General features: G+C 35.7%; 1 protein-coding gene across 1 annotated transcript in view; it reads left to right on the top strand.

The window, feature by feature from the left end:
• The window catches only part of LOC100540803 (delta and Notch-like epidermal growth factor-related receptor), a 36,125-nt gene that overhangs the window by 2,421 nt on the left and 15,373 nt on the right, over nucleotides 1-18,331 (top strand). Inside the window, exons 3-7 of the mRNA XM_019618856.1 lie at nucleotides 1,556-1,667; nucleotides 2,150-2,263; nucleotides 10,084-10,308; nucleotides 15,680-15,802; nucleotides 17,679-17,792. Of these exons, the coding sequence (XP_019474401.1) occupies nucleotides 1,556-1,667; nucleotides 2,150-2,263; nucleotides 10,084-10,308; nucleotides 15,680-15,802; nucleotides 17,679-17,792 (688 nt within the window). The remainder of the gene's footprint in view (nucleotides 1-1,555; nucleotides 1,668-2,149; nucleotides 2,264-10,083; nucleotides 10,309-15,679; nucleotides 15,803-17,678; nucleotides 17,793-18,331) is intronic.

Raw genomic sequence — 18,331 nt, 5'->3', positions numbered from 1 at the left:
AAAAAAAAATTGCATATGGAAAATTATTAAAGGCAGAGGAAATAAGAATTTAATTATTGCAATAAAAGTTTAAATTTTGCCCCCATTTGCAGATTTCAGAGCCATTCATGTGTGAATGGTATTAGTTCCCAGATTTTGTTAGACAAAAATGTTGTTAAGATCTATGACAGCACAAAATAAATAGATGTAATGATTCTTACAGTATATCTGACCAGCAAAGTGGTTTTTTTTTCTTTTTTTTTTCTTGTGGTGGTTGCTTAGCTCTTCTAACTTCATAGCTCTTGCTAGGAAATTCCCAAATCATATTCTCTTTCAGATGGACAAAACATGCCATATAGATCATATTAAGACGGAGCATATTTATTTTCAAAAATGACAAAATATTCTCTCTGATGAATTTTGTCTCAAGCTATAGTAACGTTCACAGGAAGTCAGCAAGCTTCAAAGCGACACAATCATTCACGCTTTTCTGTGACAACATTCCTTTGGATGCACACTGAATTTCAGGGTAATTTTTAGCTTTCACAAACTCCAAAGCAGTTTGATGACTGAAAAAATGCTTAAATGAGTTAAACACATTCAGTTCTGTATTGTAATTCATAAAATAATCAGCTGAATGTTAGAACTTGGAAATATGAAACCTGTAGATGTAACAAATCAGTTGATGTAGTCTTATATAGTATTTCTTTTGTTGTTATAAATTTTTTGTTAACTTAAGACCAATTAGAATTACAGAAAATTGCTGGCTATGAAAAGTATGGCTTAGGTCTGTCTGTGTGCCTTCATCCAGTCCAGAGGAGCTGCCTCACAAGAGCACAGTTCTGATTTTAGATGTCCTTATTCCTCTCAAGTTTATCTGACTTATAGCTGACAATCTAGATATAACAGAGTTTCTTTCTTCAAGTATCATACTGCAGAAAATAGGATCAGAATGTAGATCTCTGTAGCATACAAAAGCAGTAAGGTAGACAAAGAGAAATGCCTTAGACGTCCTTCTTTATAGTACTACTCTAGAAACTCAAAGCATAACAATCTATTTTGAGATCTACTTTACGGAGACATCCATTGATTTGAAAAGATGTCACTATTAGCCTGTCTGAAAGATTTCTAAAATGTTGACTTTAATTGCATGAAGAAAATTATTTAATCAAAACATGAACTTTCTTTTTATTTTTTTTTCTTTTTCCTTCTTTGTCCCCTACATAAGTGAAATTCTATTCCAAGCACGTCCTATGTCTCACCTTAGATCTTCCTCTTAGGTGCCTGCCCTTGCTGTGTATTAACAGCATCAGCTTACTGACCCTTTACACCAGCCATGGTGCTATTACAGAGGATGCTTACAATTTTATCTAGGGTTCCTTTTAAAGAACAAAATATCTATGGTATTGTGTGTACTTTCTTCTTCTGTCATACATCCAAGATAGTTTTTTGGAAATAAAGAAAAATAAGAATGAGGAATTTGTGGTATTCATTAAGGAATTTAAATTTGGAGTGTTTAATCTTTTAGCTTGTATTTTGTATCTTTGTTCTTTTTTTTTTTTGTTATGTGTTATAGACTTCAGACATATGGAACAAAGCAATCTACGGTCAAATAGTACCGTACACACAATCTGTAGCTTGTGAACTTATAGGAGCTTATTTGGAAGAGATTGCAACTGCGCTGAGCAGTACTTCACAACTCCCACTTAAAATAAACACCCTCTCTGGAGCCCAGAAGTAGGAACAAATGGCAGTCATTCAGCATATGCACAGCTAATTCAGATGACAAGTCCTGTTTAAAGTCTTCCTGAGGATTTTTCACTTGAGATTCAAGATGCATTTGAAAACCATTCATAAAGAACTTCTTTTTTTGATTATGTAAGTCCTTATGAGAATCCACCACCAACCTTCATTATGCTAGTCAGAATATTGCTGATAGTAAAATACATTTGATATAATCTCAAGATTTCCACTACTTGTTTATTTCTCCTGTGAAGGACAAGTTCTTATTAAAAATCCCATTTTACAAGAAATTAGAAGACTGTTCTATTTCTATTTATTACTGTGGTTAATTTTGTTCAAGAAAGCTATTAGGACTGTTTGAAGTTACCATTTAGTGTAATGGTACCATTTTCCCTGTGCTTTCTGAATATTGTGTGCTGTTTTGTAGGTTACACTGGAGAGCTGTGCCAGTCAGAGATTGATCACTGCATCCAGCAGCCATGCCAAAATGGAGGCACTTGTTCATCCAACATCCATGGATTCACTTGTCAGTGCCCAGAAGGTAAACAATGACTAATTTGGTGTCTTGTACAAATTGGTATTTCGTGGAGTGTACTCAGTCTGAATTTTTAGTTGTATGAAAATATATTCAAAATTGTACTTTACACCATATTTGTAAGCAGAAAAAAATCCAGATGAGATATCCTGTGTCATTAGTATTGTATAAAGTATGGTAAGAGCTTAGTGTTATAGAGTATATGCTGCATAGAGCATATGGATATAGAATATCCATTTGCTGGCACCTCTATAGTGGAAATCAGTCTCCAGTACTGTGAGAAAGATAAGAGAATCTGAGGATACTTAGAATTCATTCTGATTTTTGTGTTGTCCGGTAAATGAGTGAGAAAAGCTGCCTTGCATGCAGTATTTGCATATTTCTGCTTATAGATCAGAGAAAAAACAGTGCTTTAATTCCCACAAAGTTTTAATTCATTCTCCTTTCTGTTAGGACTTGTTTTTTTCTCAGCATGATAAGCCTTTCAGTGATTCTCATTGGTAAACCATGATTGAAACTGTGTGAAACGAGGACATTGTGAAGGCAAAGTATGTGCTTTTGTAGCATTTGGCTGTGTGGAATGGCAGATGCCTGAGTTGCTCATAAAAAAATTATCAGAAGTGAAAGCTCTCAATTATGAAATCTTCTATTAGTTATTTATAATTATGATTAGACTTTGAACTAATTATATTTCTGATCTCTATGGATGTTTTTATTCTGTCAGCATCTCGCCTTTGCTCTAAGGTTACAAGTCTTTGGTAACTATTCTGGTAATGTATACTTGGTTAATAATGAAAGATTATTTGTAATTTCTTCAGAATGATTCCTTGCTTTTCTGGAGAATTATGCTTTAATGATTGACCCACTTAACAACTGTTTTGAAACACAGACATTTACATTTTGACTGCAGAGGGTATCTTGCATTTGGAAGAATATTGAAAACTGGCTTATAACTAGTAGCAAAATTCAGAAAAGAAAATTTCAGTATTAGACTTAGTAATTCATTTGTATTTTTCGTAGGAAATCTGTTCATTGTCTTTAAAAATGCCTCGAAGGAAAATATTTTGCCATTACAAAATACATGGAAAAAATTATACTGGAGCTTTTGGTTATTTTAAAGCCGCCACATTATTTGTGTATGCGACATGGCTTCATTGCTTGTTCCTGTTGGCCCTTTAATCAATATGCCAACCTGCCCTCAACTTCTCTTACTGCTCTTTGAGGCTGAGACCATGATGACAGGATTGTATGTGCGTTTGGGTCCCAAGATGGACTGCCCTCTGCTGATGTGCCACTGCTTGACGTGTAGTGTTCTTGATTATGGCAGGTTTTCTTCTGCAGGAGAACCAAATTACTTTTGCTTCTCTCTTAGTCTTACTTGTCTTTAGCTATCTCTATGTTATGCTGCTTGGTCCTACAGTCTTGTTGACTGCTTTGTGTCTTCAATATTTATCTTCTGTTTCCTTTCTTTGTCACTGATGCAGATCATTTTTCGATCAGTTTCCAGATCAGTTCTCTTTTATGCTGTGCTTCAAGTAGGCAAATCTTGGAGTCTTGGCAGTGTTGCTCCATTATCTTAGTATATATGCTGAACACTGTTGCTGTGTTACCTTAGGAGAACACAGGTAGCATTTTCTCAGGTTTCTGCTACTTTTTGTTGTTGTTGACTCTTCTGTTCTTATTACATTTTACATTCCTGTGCTCTCCTATTCTTCTTGAGGTCTTGAGATTTTCTAGGATTTCTGGATTTTTCTTAAAGATACACTGGGATTTCTGACCCTTCAGGAGGAAAGAAAAAATTACTTGGCAACTTCAAGGAGAAGATGTCTGCTCATAGAATTCATTGTTATTCAAATGTGCTTTTTGTGTAACCTGTCTCAAACTTTGCATGAAAAGTTACCAATTCTGATCTCCCAGCCTTATTTCTGCATTGCTAAGGGCAGCCACATTAGAGAGCCAGGATGGAATTGGGCAAGGTCTGATAACTTATTTATATGTGTAACATGCTTACGTGGTATAAATGTTTTCCCTTTCAAAAAACATTGAGGCATCTCAAGAAAACATTTTATGTAAATACACCTACAACTCTTGTAAAAATCAAATTTAACATAGAAAAAAAACTTTGGAGATGATGGAATGTTTCAGGAATCACTTTCTGGACCGGGCAGCATTATTCCCCAGAAGAAGAATAGTGTTGAACGCTTCTGATTCTTGGTTCCTTGGAAATGAGCATTTTCTGAGAAAATCATTCTTAGGCTTGCCTGAGCACATGCCACATTTTGTGAATAGTTGCTTTTCTAGATTGAGCCTGTGACAGAATCACAGAATGGCTTGTGCTGGCAGGGACCTTGAAACCCACCCAAATTCCAACTCCTTGCTGTGGACTGGTTGCCGCCCACCAAATCAGGTTGCCTAGGGCCCTGTTGATTTTTCTAGATGCATTTTGATGCATTATTTTCTCATAGAGGCATATTTTGGGAGCTTCTATTTTGTTTGGAAAGACGTGGTTATTTTTGTAAATAAAGCAAAGAGTAGGTAATTAAAGATTACAGGTGTGGCAATTTGCTATTTTTAGAGTCTTCAGATTTTCTGTTAAAAAAAACCACACACACAGGGAAAACCAAAGCCATGATAGATTTCTAATTTAAGCAAGATCTCCAACTCTGCTTCTATTCTCCTGCCATGCAAAATAGCAGTTGCTAGTTGAGAAGAGGCCTTTTTTTCTGTACTGCTAATTCAGCACAGTGGGGGAAAGGTAGCCAGAGACCTTATACATGTTTAAGAACTAAAACTGGAGATTCTGTATGGATAGGCAGAAAAAGACAAGAGCAGGTGGGAAATACTACAAAGGGAAAAGGGAAAAGTGGCAGAAAATGAAATGAAATGGAAACAGTGAAGAATATTCTTGAGACTGTACATTTTTCTTTCATATGAGATTTGTGGCTCATGGAAGAGGAATGTGAAAGCACATCAAAGGTGAGATATGAGGCACTGAAAAAGAAGCCCAAATCGAATATAAACATTTCATGATTATTCTTTAGACAATGTTATTGTCTTAAGAGTCTTTTAATAAGGAAAAATTCTTTAGGCTTGAAGATTCCATTTTCTATGTGAAGCACCATAGATTTTAATGTGTCAAAAATGCTAGAAAATAAATTGTTATATAAAGTGGATGAGTCACCCTTTATTTAAGAGCAAATCAGAATTTATGCTCAAAGATGTAATGAATGAACTTCAACAATGCTAAAGACTGAAGAATTTGTTTAAAGGATGTTTGGGATGTCTCGCTTACTGGGTGTTCATCTTTGATTATCATACCTAACATAGTTAGCAAATATTGCCTTCAAATATCCATACAAATAAATTTCCAAAAATTCTAGCCACACTCCCAAGTAAACATCAGCTTGGACGTGGATGTTTGAAATTTATATTCAAAATGATTCTGTAAATACCCAAATCAATCTGTTAAATACCTGTTTTTATTTTCCTTCTCTTATTGTTATGTATAACATACCACTGCAATGGAAGTAATATTGTTAATTAGGGTACTGCTGATCATTTTATAATTTTAGTTACTTCAACATCTTTAAATCAGTAAGAAATTATATGAATTCCCAAGGTACTTTGGAGTTCAATATACAAATAATAAATAGAAACGTAGACATAAAAACAAGGTTGGAAATAAGCAAAAACATTTACAATAAATACTTAACCAACAGGAAAACTTGTATTCCTATTAGGGTTTTTTGGGGATTTTCTACTTTCTTTATTTGGAGCTCAACAGCTCTGACCATAGTGGCAGAAAACTTTTAATTCAAATTAGCATATTTTTGAAATAATTTTCCAATAATGGATTTCATAACCATCCAGTAGAAAGAAGTAGACAGGAAACTATGTTGTGATTGAGAGTTTAATGTCTACTTGAAATTCAATTTCCAAGCTGACTTTATTTTACTATTGCTACTCTGACTTGACCAGCTGCAGGGAATTAGAGCTATGTAAAGGACAACAAAAGTTCTCTGAAATACCTGCTGATAACTAGAAAGCAGCAGATTAAAGGATGTTCTTACTGTGGTTTCTGTGGTTTAAAAAGTGTAGAGCTCGACAGCTATAGAAGATGCTAAGTTGTGATTCATATATGTTGATTTGCAATAGCAGCTAGAAAGTGCACATTTTCACCATGAAATATGGTGATGAGTAAAAAATAATTTACTTGTCTATATAAAGAATTGTTTTAGTTTTATGTTCTTCACTTTTTCTGGACTTCATCATTCACATAGAAGATATTTCTGGATCAGATCTTGGAAATGTGATTCTAACTTCTTTAGGCTTGCATATAATTAACCTATTATATATTTTAATTTCAGGAAAATAGGATACACAGCTGTTGTGTGTGTAAGATTTCCCAAGGTTACTGGTGATCACAGAATGTGGAGTTCTTCACATTACCATAAGAGAGTTTAATTTACCTGTAGAATATTGTGTTGTTAATTAAAAATTTTTATGGCTGCTCAGTTTCTGCTAATCTAATGCTTTTATCTGGCATTTTTCCAAATTGCTCCTATTTTTAGAAGATGTCTATGTAATGCTTTAATGTGTTTGGCCTCTGTTCGCCTTTATCTGCCGAGACTTAGCTAGGTGAATTTCCATCAAAAACTTGCAAGTCCTTTTGAATCGTTTCTTGTTTTCTTAGGATGAGTAATTTTTTTTCCTTTATAGAATTTTGATGAAATTCCATCAGACGTCTCACATTTCTTCATGGAACAAATTTCTATGGGGGAAAGTAATACAGTAATACAGAAAAGTTTAAATTTTCACGTTTGTGTATTTCTTGGAATTGGGTATAACATAACATTCTGGCAAGCTGGTTGTTCAGCAAGCTGTATAAAGAGCAGTTTTACAACTGTTCAGGAAGCATTTAAGTTGTTTGATTTATTACTTGACTCTTGCTTTCAGTAGCCAAGTAATTAAAATCCCCCCATGATGAGGAATTCGGCTTCTATCCAGAGGTTTTCTGACTGTGGAAATATTTTCTGATCTACTTTCTATTGTTGCCCTGGAGGTCTTTAGCAATATGTAAAGAATATCACCTGACAGCTAACTTTTATTCTCTTTGACACCTAACCAAACAATCTGTTTCATGCAAGCACAAATAGTGCATTGTGTCTTTGAGCAGTATAACTATTTTCTAATACTGCTTTTCCCCTTTGCCTTCTGTGTTATTTCTGCATTTTAGTCGTGTCCCTGTTATACCAATGACCTAGATGCAAGGTTGTGCTTGTGTCAGTTAGCTGAAGAACAATTTAAGGGATAATTTTCTGCGGTTAAATGTAATCCTGTAATAATGTTTTATTCTACTTTCAATCAATATATATCTGAACCTGATTTTTATTTACATAATTTCAACAATTTTATTTGTATGGACTCATATGTACTACCAGAAATGCCAAATAAAAAAAAAATCTTTAATTTGGATGTTTTCAGACATTAAACTCATACATAAGATTTGTATTTCCAGAATGAACTAAGCATATTTCACAGTGCAAAGATAGCACGAAGGCAACATGTTTCAGCGTATTTTAAAATTTCCTATGTTCTTGAAGAGTCACTTGAAACATTAGCCATCTGCCAGTATGCTTCTCTTTGTAGGGAAGATTATTGCAAAGGTTGTAGTGAGGCAATGTAAGTATCATTGTGTGACCTCAGATCTCCTTTATCTTTTAAAATCTAGCTTCAGAGTTACTGTAGAGATTTACTAAACTCACTGACTGATCTTTTTCCTGGTAATAGTTAAAAGTCCTTGCAGATTCCTTTAAATCCATCCAGGATTTTATGATAAAAGCAAGGCTTTTTGAATTTAATAGCAGACAATTGCTGGAATTAGAAATTTGGTTTTAGGGTTTTCCATTCCATTCACTTTCTGATGGTTATGCAGTTATTGCCTACAGGAAGGACTTCTACTATAGGATTCCCCAGTATTCATTTATAGGCTGTTCCTCTTCAGCATCAGTGTGCAGGAGGTACTGATAAAACCCACAAACCAATCTGAGTAACAGGATGGTGAGGGCAGAAGGGCCTTGCCTATGTTCGTTGCCTATGCCCTGCAAGATCTACTTTTCTTTCCTGATCTATTCTGAGATTAGGAGTTATTTATAATTAACAGTTAATAGTCAACTGGGCAGTTGTGATCTTTTGATCATTTTCATTGTTATAATAATCTGTGTTTTATTAATTTTTGGAATAGTTCTTTCTAGTACACCATATGGGTTAGTAATGTAGATTGATCTACTTTCTAATGTGCTTCTTTTCAGAAACGCCAATTTCCTGACAGCGATTGAACAAAATTACTACTTAATTCACCCGAATGTGAATTGTGAATTATTAAAAAGCAGAGAAATTCAAAATGCTCTGAAATTAACACATCTGTTAAAATTAATTTAAAACTATTTCCTCATTGCTTGAAATGTGGGATTGTGTTTAGAACAAAAATATTTACACATCCATTAAAAGACAACGAGATGCTATAAAGTATATATTGAAGGTAGCATTTTGACTCACTTTTGGTATTCATCTTAAACTTTATAGCGTAGAGAGATTCAGTTCCAATTTATCATCTTTTAAATACAACATTGAGACTTTTTAAATATAAGAGCTATAAAATATGGCTAACAATCTACTTCATTTCATCAGGGGTAAGATTTACAGATAGAATATTAATCCAAAGTGTCACCTGTCATTATTTGTCTTCATGCTCTGAGCTGGTTCAGAGCAGAGCCATCTCCTCCATCTTGATCCTTTCTGTAACCATCAGACACATTCTGTGCATTTTTTTTTTTTAATTTGTTTTTGTCTCTTTCTGATTAAAAGCTTTTGTACATGCAATTGATTATTTCCTTCTCTAATTCTGAAGGATATCTGAAATGTGGCTGTGATCTCTTTGGTTGCTGTGACAGTGGGGTCTGTTCTCTGCCTTTCACAGTGACAACTGTCATGGTTTATGCTTTAAGCATAATTTTATTTTTTTCTTTAATTTTTAAGCAGATTTTCTTGCTTTCTTGATTGTTCTCAAGTGGAGACTGTCCTGATTTGCTCCTGATTTGTCATTCTCAGTGATTAATTTATTTAAATTTCAAGAGCTGTTCTACCACAGTAGATATTCCAGTGTATTTTGACCAGGCATACTTGTTCAACTGAGCTTGAAAAGAGGTGATCTGTTGTAATGAACGATACCATCTCCATGAGGAAATATTCATTAAAAAATTAACTTGAATGGAAAAGAGAGTTTGATCTTTAATCTGATGCTAGGAATTGAATATTCTTTTCTGACCTGCACTCGCTACAATAACTACACTTCTTGTAACCACGTGGATGTGATACAAACTGTATAGTTAGTATATTGCAGTTCAATCATTTCTTCAAATATCATTCTTCTCTACATTAAAAAAAAAACAAACAAAAACCAACCACAATCAAACAACAAAATACAAAAAAAACAAACAACTCCCTTATGAGGATACTCTTTCCGTCCTACCTAATTTTTATACAGTGTTGCCAGGCGGAGTTAAGAATGTGGATAAGCCCTGCCAGATTCAATAAATTTTTTTTCACTTCTCTGTCTTAATCACATAATAGTATGATGCTGCCGGAAACTGCTTATAGCTTCATGTTAACTGGTAAAATTTGAGTTTAAAGTATATAGGAAGTGTGGACTTTTCTAGTTTTCATTCAATAAAAAAATGTATGTCAATGGCTTAATTTTAAATTTGTTGAAATGTTTAAATTGATTACCAAAATATTTTATTATCAAAAGCATTTATTTCTTTTAGGGTTTTTAGGAGTCTCCTGTGAAGAAAAAATAGACCCTTGTGCATCATCTCCCTGCCAGAACAATGGAACTTGTTATGCAGATAGACTTGTCTACTCCTGCAGTTGTAGTTCTGGATTTACAGGACCTACGTGTGCGCAGCTGATTGACTTCTGTGCTCTGAATCCTTGTGCACATGGCATCTGTCGCAGTGTTGGAACCAGTTACAAATGCCTCTGTAGTCCCGGTTTGTACCAAACACTTACATTACGTATTTTATAATCATTTGTATTTTTGTACATAGATTTCGATGTATACTTTAAAATTACTTCATTTTTTTCTTTTCAGTACATAAAGCACATTCAGCAGATGTTCTATCTGTTTAGAATAATGCTAGGAATCTACACATTCCATTTGAAAAATCAGAAGTTGCAGGGTAAGCACTGAAGATACCCACTGAGATCCATATGGCTTGGTTGATATTTACTGTTATATTATAGAATAGTAGTGTGCAGGATAAGTCTTTCTTAAGTGAGATGTCAGTGTCACTGAAGTTGCAAAGTTTGGGGGAAAGTCTGGAAAACATAACAGTAATTTTTGGGAAAGGATTGAAAACAGACAAAGTAACTGAATAAGGTACAGTAGGAAAAAAAAATGATTGCTAAATGGTAGAGGGTGAACAGGAGAAAAAAATTTGAAGTTCTAAATAATTACAGAAATCTGTATACAGCAAGGGGAGGTAGAAATATGGGAGCTGCCTGATAGTATCAATCTATTCCTTGACTGGCTAGTTTGTGTTCTGTTGCTTGTTTAATTTCTGAACAGAAAAGTGCTGTTTTTTTAGCTCTTGAATGGTATAAGCTGTTAGGACACGGTGAAGCAAAATCTCTGGAGGAAGGCAAAACTATTGAGATGCAGAGCTGGACAACACTGAAAATGATCAATGTATGTCAATAGGATTTGATCCTTAAGTGATTTTAAATGTATGACTGAAACCATAGTTGACTGAAAAAAAAACAACCAAAGAACTTTGAAGAGCATTTAAAAAAAATAAATCTATGCTAGATATGGTCTGGAAAGTTCTGAAAAGAATTGTAGGAATTGAAACACAAAAGAGATATTTTACCCGTGTATAAGCAATACAAAAAGTCACCAGCAGCCTCACCTTCCCAATTAGTGTAAAAACTGTATTCTAAATGTCTAGTATAAAAAGGGATCGGATTTGCAGAGCTGTCCAAGGGCCCTCCAGTGACATCCCTGGAAGCAACACTCAGTGTCTCGGTTTGGGAAAACCAGTGAAGACTCTCACAGCCTGTTGCAGTGCTTATGATGTTGGTGAATAAAATTTGTGTGCAGCTTGGTAGCATTATCAAAAGTTAATAATAAATATTCTGAACTACAGAGAGACATTACCATACATTAGTGGGGAAAAAAATGATATCTGTTTCTTGAGCTTGGAGGCTCTCTGGCTTGCAGGCTCTGAACATCAGTATGCCTAGACTTTTTTTGTGTGGGAGTTTCTCACTTTCAAATATACCACAAAATGAATGCACATAATACAGGTATGTTAGTAGTAGTAAGTTTACTAAATAATATTTTAGAACTCCCTTCTATATTGGTTATGTATTATCACTGAAACCCACTGTTTAGAAAAGAAAGCAGCAACTTATTTTTTGTGTGACTTTGCCATGTTCTTTTTATATGGTATTTGACAGAGGATATAATTTCTTATTGTAAAAGCAAAGCACTGCAAAATTTTGCTTCTTTTTTCAACTTGAATGCCATCCTTCCTTTATGCATTTTCTACTAGCAGGTGTACAGTGTCATCTGGATTTTCATTTTTGTTACTCTTGCCTCAAAAATTATGAAGAGGAATTTTAAACAGTTCCAATTAAACCAAGGTCTGTGAAAGTTCCCTTGCTTAGTAGGCAGTTTGATTTCCAGATTGGTACACTGGCCAAAAACACATGATGAATGAGAAGTCATGGCTATTATACTTGTATATCTTGCATATCACGTTTTACAGAATGCTCACAATCAGGCATTTGCTACTGATTTTTGTGCGCGTGTTGACTCTCATGAGCATAGTCATGCATAACCTACACCATGTACTAGCTTGTACAGAAAAGCTAATTTGTATAAATTAACTTGGAAAGCTGACTGGTGCCTTTGAATATTCTCATTTCCAAATTAGGAAAGAAAAATAGTCAGCTTTTCTGAGTTAGGTTTTAAATGAACAGATTTATTTCTTGATCACATAATATACAAGTAGGTTAGCGAGGAGCTGTGTATGAACTGATGTTCCTTGTGAATTAGAGTTCTCTTTTGCTTTTTATCCCATTAGGCCTTCCCAATAAAAATGGGTTTTGTCCTACTGTCTTAATTTGCTAAAGTGTTAAGTGAGGATAAGCACAGGGAATCGCTGCCAAGGAGGTAGTGTCTGAAAGACCTTCAAAAGCTTTCAACCTTGTTCTTTATCGACTTACAAAGAGAGAGGAAGCATCTCTCTCTCCCTTTTGTTAACCTGTTAGCGCAGATATTCTCAGGAGGTCGGCAGACACTGCTGTATCTTTTGCCCCATCAGCTTGTTCTTGAAGGCTCTGACAAAGCCCATGGCTTCTCATCAGCGTGCTTGATACAGATTTTGTGTTGCCTTTCATGTTCTTTCCCTTTGTAATTTTTAACACAGCCATGTTGAAAAGTGCCTCAGCACAGGTAGTTGTCTGTAGCCCATGCCTCCCTGTTACTTCAGCAGGAAGGATTTGGGAATCCAGGTGAGAGTGGCAGCAGATCTGTTACTGCCCTTGTGAAGATGGATAGCAAAGGACAGTTGTTTAGAAGGAGAAGAGGTAGTGCAGGGACATCTCTATTTTATTTTACCTTTTAGGTTCACTATTCCTTTCCCAGCCTCTGAAGAGAGCACATCAAAGTGAAACTGTCAATGGCAGATTCTGCTGATGTGCATGAAACTGAAGGTATATTCACTCTGTAGTGACCTGGAAAAATAATTTAATCTTTTTACGTGTCCTTTTTAAAGCCACAATGACAAACCTGTTTTCTCCTGTTCAGGACGCAGCAGCTAGAGTAGTGTTGTTAATGTACACGGCATTCCTTTCTGAACATGTCCATAGAAATGTTATACACAACATGGTAGGCAAATAGCTGTATTTGGCATTGCTTGTGAGTTTAATCTTTGTGCTACAAAGGAAGCAACTGTGCTATAATCTGTTATTCTGAATTTACTTCTGAAATATTCTCCCAATTCCATCTCAATTCTTTAATAAAACAAACCCACAAATTATTAGCTTGAATAATCTTCTTGAAGACATAGGTCTGTATCCAGTATCATACAAGGCTCATACACCAGTGTAATTTAAAAGCAAGTGTGAAGAGAAGCCCTTCTTAGGACCTGCAGGAGGAGACTCAGTGCCAGCAGGTGCAGTGCTGTGGGTGAGGGCCTGGGGACCTGCACATGGGGGAGTTGCATCTTCTGGCTTTGGAGAAAACGGTTCTGAAATGTTTCTTAGTAAGTCCAGCAACTTAACATAAATAGACAATTTTGTGCAAAATCACAATGTGTGTATATACCTTGTGTAGTACGAGTACCTGTTGTATCTTCATGCAGGTTTTTTAAAATCATACATAATGGGAAGAGAGGGAGAGAAATAGTATCTGGAGGTTCTGTTTTTTTTTTTTCTCCTATGGTTCTGTGACAATTTGGGAAAAAATGTAGACCAAGAGAGTGATGTCTACTTACTATGTTGAGAACCTGGCCCTCTCTTTTGTTACTTTTTCATGGTAGGTATTCTTATACCTACCATGTTCATACCTGGAACAGGCTGCCCAGGGAGGTTGTGGAGTCTCCTTCTCTGGAGATATTCAAGTCTCGCCTGGATGCCTACCTGTGCAACCTGGTGTAGGGAACCTGCTTTGGCAGGGGGGTTGGTCTCGATGATCTCTAGAGGTCCCTTCCAACCCCTACAATTCTGTGATTCTGTGATTCTGTGATTCATCTCATGTCTGTAAATTTTGCTACTAAACAGAGATTTTCTAAAGAAGTAAAATTGCACTGAAGAATCTCACATTGTATTTCAGATCCTTTTTCCTGGCATCTTTATTCATGCCCACAACATCTGAATTTATGATATGGTCATTTACCTACTGCTTTTATAGTTGTATTTAACAAGTAAATAAAGAACTTAAAAACCACATAAAACCTATTACAACACACAGCATTATAATGTAGATTACAAATATGTATTCATTGTATTGCATCACAGTAACAAGAGGTCAAGAGAGAAATACTGGCTGCAATGAGGGAAGAGGGTTAAATGTTTAACAGCTACTTTTGTTGTTAGGCTAGAATGCTTATCCTCACTTTTCCCACAGGTGAGGAAAGAAGAGATGGTGCTATGTTTTCACAACGCCAAATTATTTAAGAAAACGTGGAAGGCAATCATTCGTCTTCATTATCCACTCAGTTGAGTTGATTCTAGTTTCCTGACCAGTTTGCAGGCTGGCTGTATGGTTCTGTGGCATGAAGTTGGTAGCAAAACATAGTAAGCGGCTGAAGAGAGAGATGTGGTAGAAAATGTAAAATTCTTTTAACTCATTGTTTGCCATAATTTCCAGAAACAATACAAGCATTATGAAAAACGCGTGTTTTGATACAAATCTTTGTACTATTTGTACTTGTACGTTCAAGAAAGAACATGTTTTGTTTGTACTCTTGAATTCTGAACCTTCCCCTAAAGATTATTAGGCTGATTATGAAGCACTCCCTGAACCTCAGATGAGTGGGAAATAACTGCTTAGAAACATTTGAGCAGATTGCCTTTTTCATTGGTCAGACATATCTGTTTACCAGGGAGGAAGCAATGTTTATGTTGCATTTGATCACATTATTTATACTTACTGAGCATTGTGACCAGTTTATTTCCTAGAAGTATTGTCTAGAAAGACTTTTCAACTACTGTTAAGACTGATGATCATATATATATATTTCAAGCAGATTATCTCCCTTTTTCTTATTTTATGGTAAAAGTGAGTGGCCTTTAACAGGCCTCAAAACACTTCTGTGCTCCAATTTTCTTTGTCTGAATAGTCAGACCATAATACCTCCCTACTATACTTGGGAATACCGTATAAATAAAGTATCTTAATGCTTATGAATTGTTTTGACTTTGTGCAGTATAAGTTGAAATATATTATCATTATAACTACCGTTTTACAGTTATCACCTCTTTGATGAAAAATTGCTTTGTGGCAAGGACTCAAGAAAACTCGAACATACGTAGATAATAGATTATTCCATTTTGTTATCTGAGTGCAGTCATTTGCACTGTTCACAGTGGCTTTGGCCAGCTGCCTCAGTGCCTGCCACCTTGCTGTGCTTTATCACATTGAGAGTGGCTGGGTTGTCTCAGATTCCTGGATTTTTTATTTTTTTTTTGTCATTTTACCTTTGGAGCAGATGTCCTTAAATTAATGTCTCAACATGTATCTGTCTGCACAATACATTTCAACTAGCACACATCTGCCCACAATCTATCAAAGCATGATTATTAATTTTGACTGGAAAGTATTTCACAGTTTTATTTCCTTTTTGTGTGATTTAGGTTACCACGGCCTTTACTGTGAGGAAGAATATAATGAATGCCTTTCTACACCCTGCCAGAATGGGGCCACCTGCAGAGACCTCGAAAATGGCTACAAGTGCTTGTGTCTTGCTGAATATGAAGGTAAAATGGCTCTCATCTCTTGTTTTTTGAATGTTCCATGTATTATTTTACTATAGATTTGGTTAAAAACTGATATACCGAATCCTCCGTTGAGCAGAAATAAATCTCACGTGTAAAATCAATAGTAGCAAGCTCTGGTATAGATCCTGATCCCATGGCCTTTATTCACATGAGTAGTTCAGAGCAGTTCAGACGTAGCTAGCTTGTGTAGTTACTCATTTGAGAAATGTATGCTCCTCTGTGGGGACAAGTGGAATCTGTTGTTCTTCTGAAGTGTGCTTTGTTCCTACTGTTTTTAAGTTGTGGGGGGGAGGTTTCAAAGAAAGCATAATAAAATTCTTTCATCAGCTATTCTTGGGAGCCATTATATGGAGAGCTTTCCAAATCTTATTTTGGATTTTCCTAGTGAAGTGGGTTATAAACAGTGATAAAATATTAGTATTCAAAGCAGATTAGCACAAAGGAGTAAAAAGGGAAGTTTTTATTTTGGCTGTTCATTTAGAAGACCATAAAGTCCAGTAGCAGTAGTTCTGTGACTGCTTTACCATGTTAAGCACATCTGGTCCTGGACATATTTGAATGGAATCTGTCTTCAGTGTTTCACAAATGATTTATATATAGAGCAGGAAAGTATGTGCTTTACTGTACAAAATCTTTTATCTTGCACTAGATTTCAGCTCTAAACAGCGTAACACTTACCATTCTGTGATACATCCATCCCTCTGTGGAGGGCTAAAACACTGCTTTGTTTTGTGTATTCTGTTTGGAGTTGTGCTGTGAGAATGTTTTGAACTTATGTATTATTTCTATTATATATCTATAAACACGGAATGACTATGTTTTAAGGAACATTACCCCAGCATTTTTCTCATTAAGAGTATCAGCCTTTATCTGTGTTGATAAGTAATGCTCATTTAAAAGCTTTTTGAGGCTAAATTTTCATTCTGTGCTGGTGATTGCACTGTTCTTTGACAATAAAGAATTCATCACTGAAGAGGCGTAGTGAGGAGATGACCCTCAGCTTTTCATAACAGGAGCATTTAAGAAGCACTTAACAATAAAGCTATGACTTCATCTTCTGCTTTCAACCAGTCTGTACTTGCAAGTGAGCGCTCTGTGCATTTAGCACATTTTGCTTCAAACTAAAGCATTAGACCTGGTCCTCTGAACAGTTTTTGCTGATTACTGAGCTTTTTCTTTCCATACTTAACGTATGCAGTGTTCCTAATGAACAGAGCAGAGGTAACTGGCTCCAGGTATTATGTGGGCTTCAATTTTAGTAACGCCTCTCCCTGTCTGCAGTCCCCCTCCATGCCCCTGCCTTCTCCCGGGCAGACTCCTTGTAGCTCCCAACATGCACACGTGGCTCCTGGCTCTTGCTGGCCTCCTCTGCTTTGCTGCAGAAGTAGAAGCTGACTAACTCAAGTGTTTACTTACAGCTATGCATTTGAATGAATTAATTTATCTTCTTAATTGCCTCAGCTGTGCTCCTCCGTTTCCTGCGAAAGTCAATGAGAGGCATCAGAATGCTTATGCATATAATTACATTTTTATGTTCAATTATTACTGAAGATGATTATTGTTTAACTTTTATTGAAGAATAGCTGCTCAGATTATGCATCACTATGTCACTGTTTTTTGTAGAAACTCCAGCAGGTCTTGTTAGCAGAAATTGCCCTACCTCCCTCATGGGTCAGAAGGGCAGTGGGAAAGCATATGCATTAAAGCTTCACCACCCCAGAATGTTGCTGCAGTCATACGGCAGGCTTGGAAGTTGCACATCGTTGCACTCCTCCAGATGAAGTTACCACCTGTTCTGATTCCAGACTGTCAACGTGCGTAATGTTAACAGCAGTTACTAATTTTTCCTTTTCAGGAAGTCTCTGTGAATTATACAAAGATCCTTGTGTTAACATCAACTGTCAGAATGGTGGCACTTGTGACAGTGAAGGACTGAATGCCACATGTATTTGTGCACCTGGATATGCAGGCAAGTAATTTGTAGCTTACACAGGATGTTTAGTTGTCAGTGTTTACCATGTCCAAAAAAGAAGACAAACACCAAATAAGACAGCATCTCTTGAAGGACACTAATTAATTTAGATGTTGGTGAATTGTAGTCAGTCTAGTGGGAATAAAAGTTTATTGATATTTCTTGCAACTGCTTTCAATTTAAAAAGTTTTGTAGTAAAAAAGTATGTTGTGGAGGGGAATTCACTAGGCAAATGTCTGTCTAGTGTACCTTCTGAGATTTCTACTTGAGAGTAGATTGCATTTTAAAAATAATATTTTGAAGAATTTCAGGTAAGCCAGTCTACTAATTGGACACTTGAAACTGGAAGATATTGTAACCTTGACCTATTAATTACTGTGAACTGAAGAAACCACTCATTCTGTTGCCTGAATATACAATCTCTAAAAGCCCTGAAGTGCTTGTTACAAATCAGTTTGTACTTTACCATTTAATCCTTTGGCCTTATATTTAAACTGATATGATCGGTGTAATCAAAATATCTGCTATAATATGTT

Source organism: Meleagris gallopavo, chromosome 11 (genome assembly GCF_000146605.3).
Source record: "Meleagris gallopavo isolate NT-WF06-2002-E0010 breed Aviagen turkey brand Nicholas breeding stock chromosome 11, Turkey_5.1, whole genome shotgun sequence".
Classification (NCBI taxonomy): domain Eukaryota; kingdom Metazoa; phylum Chordata; class Aves; order Galliformes; family Phasianidae; genus Meleagris; species Meleagris gallopavo.
The sequence above is the reverse complement of the archived record's forward strand: the minus strand, read 5'-3'. Positions and strand labels throughout refer to the sequence as shown.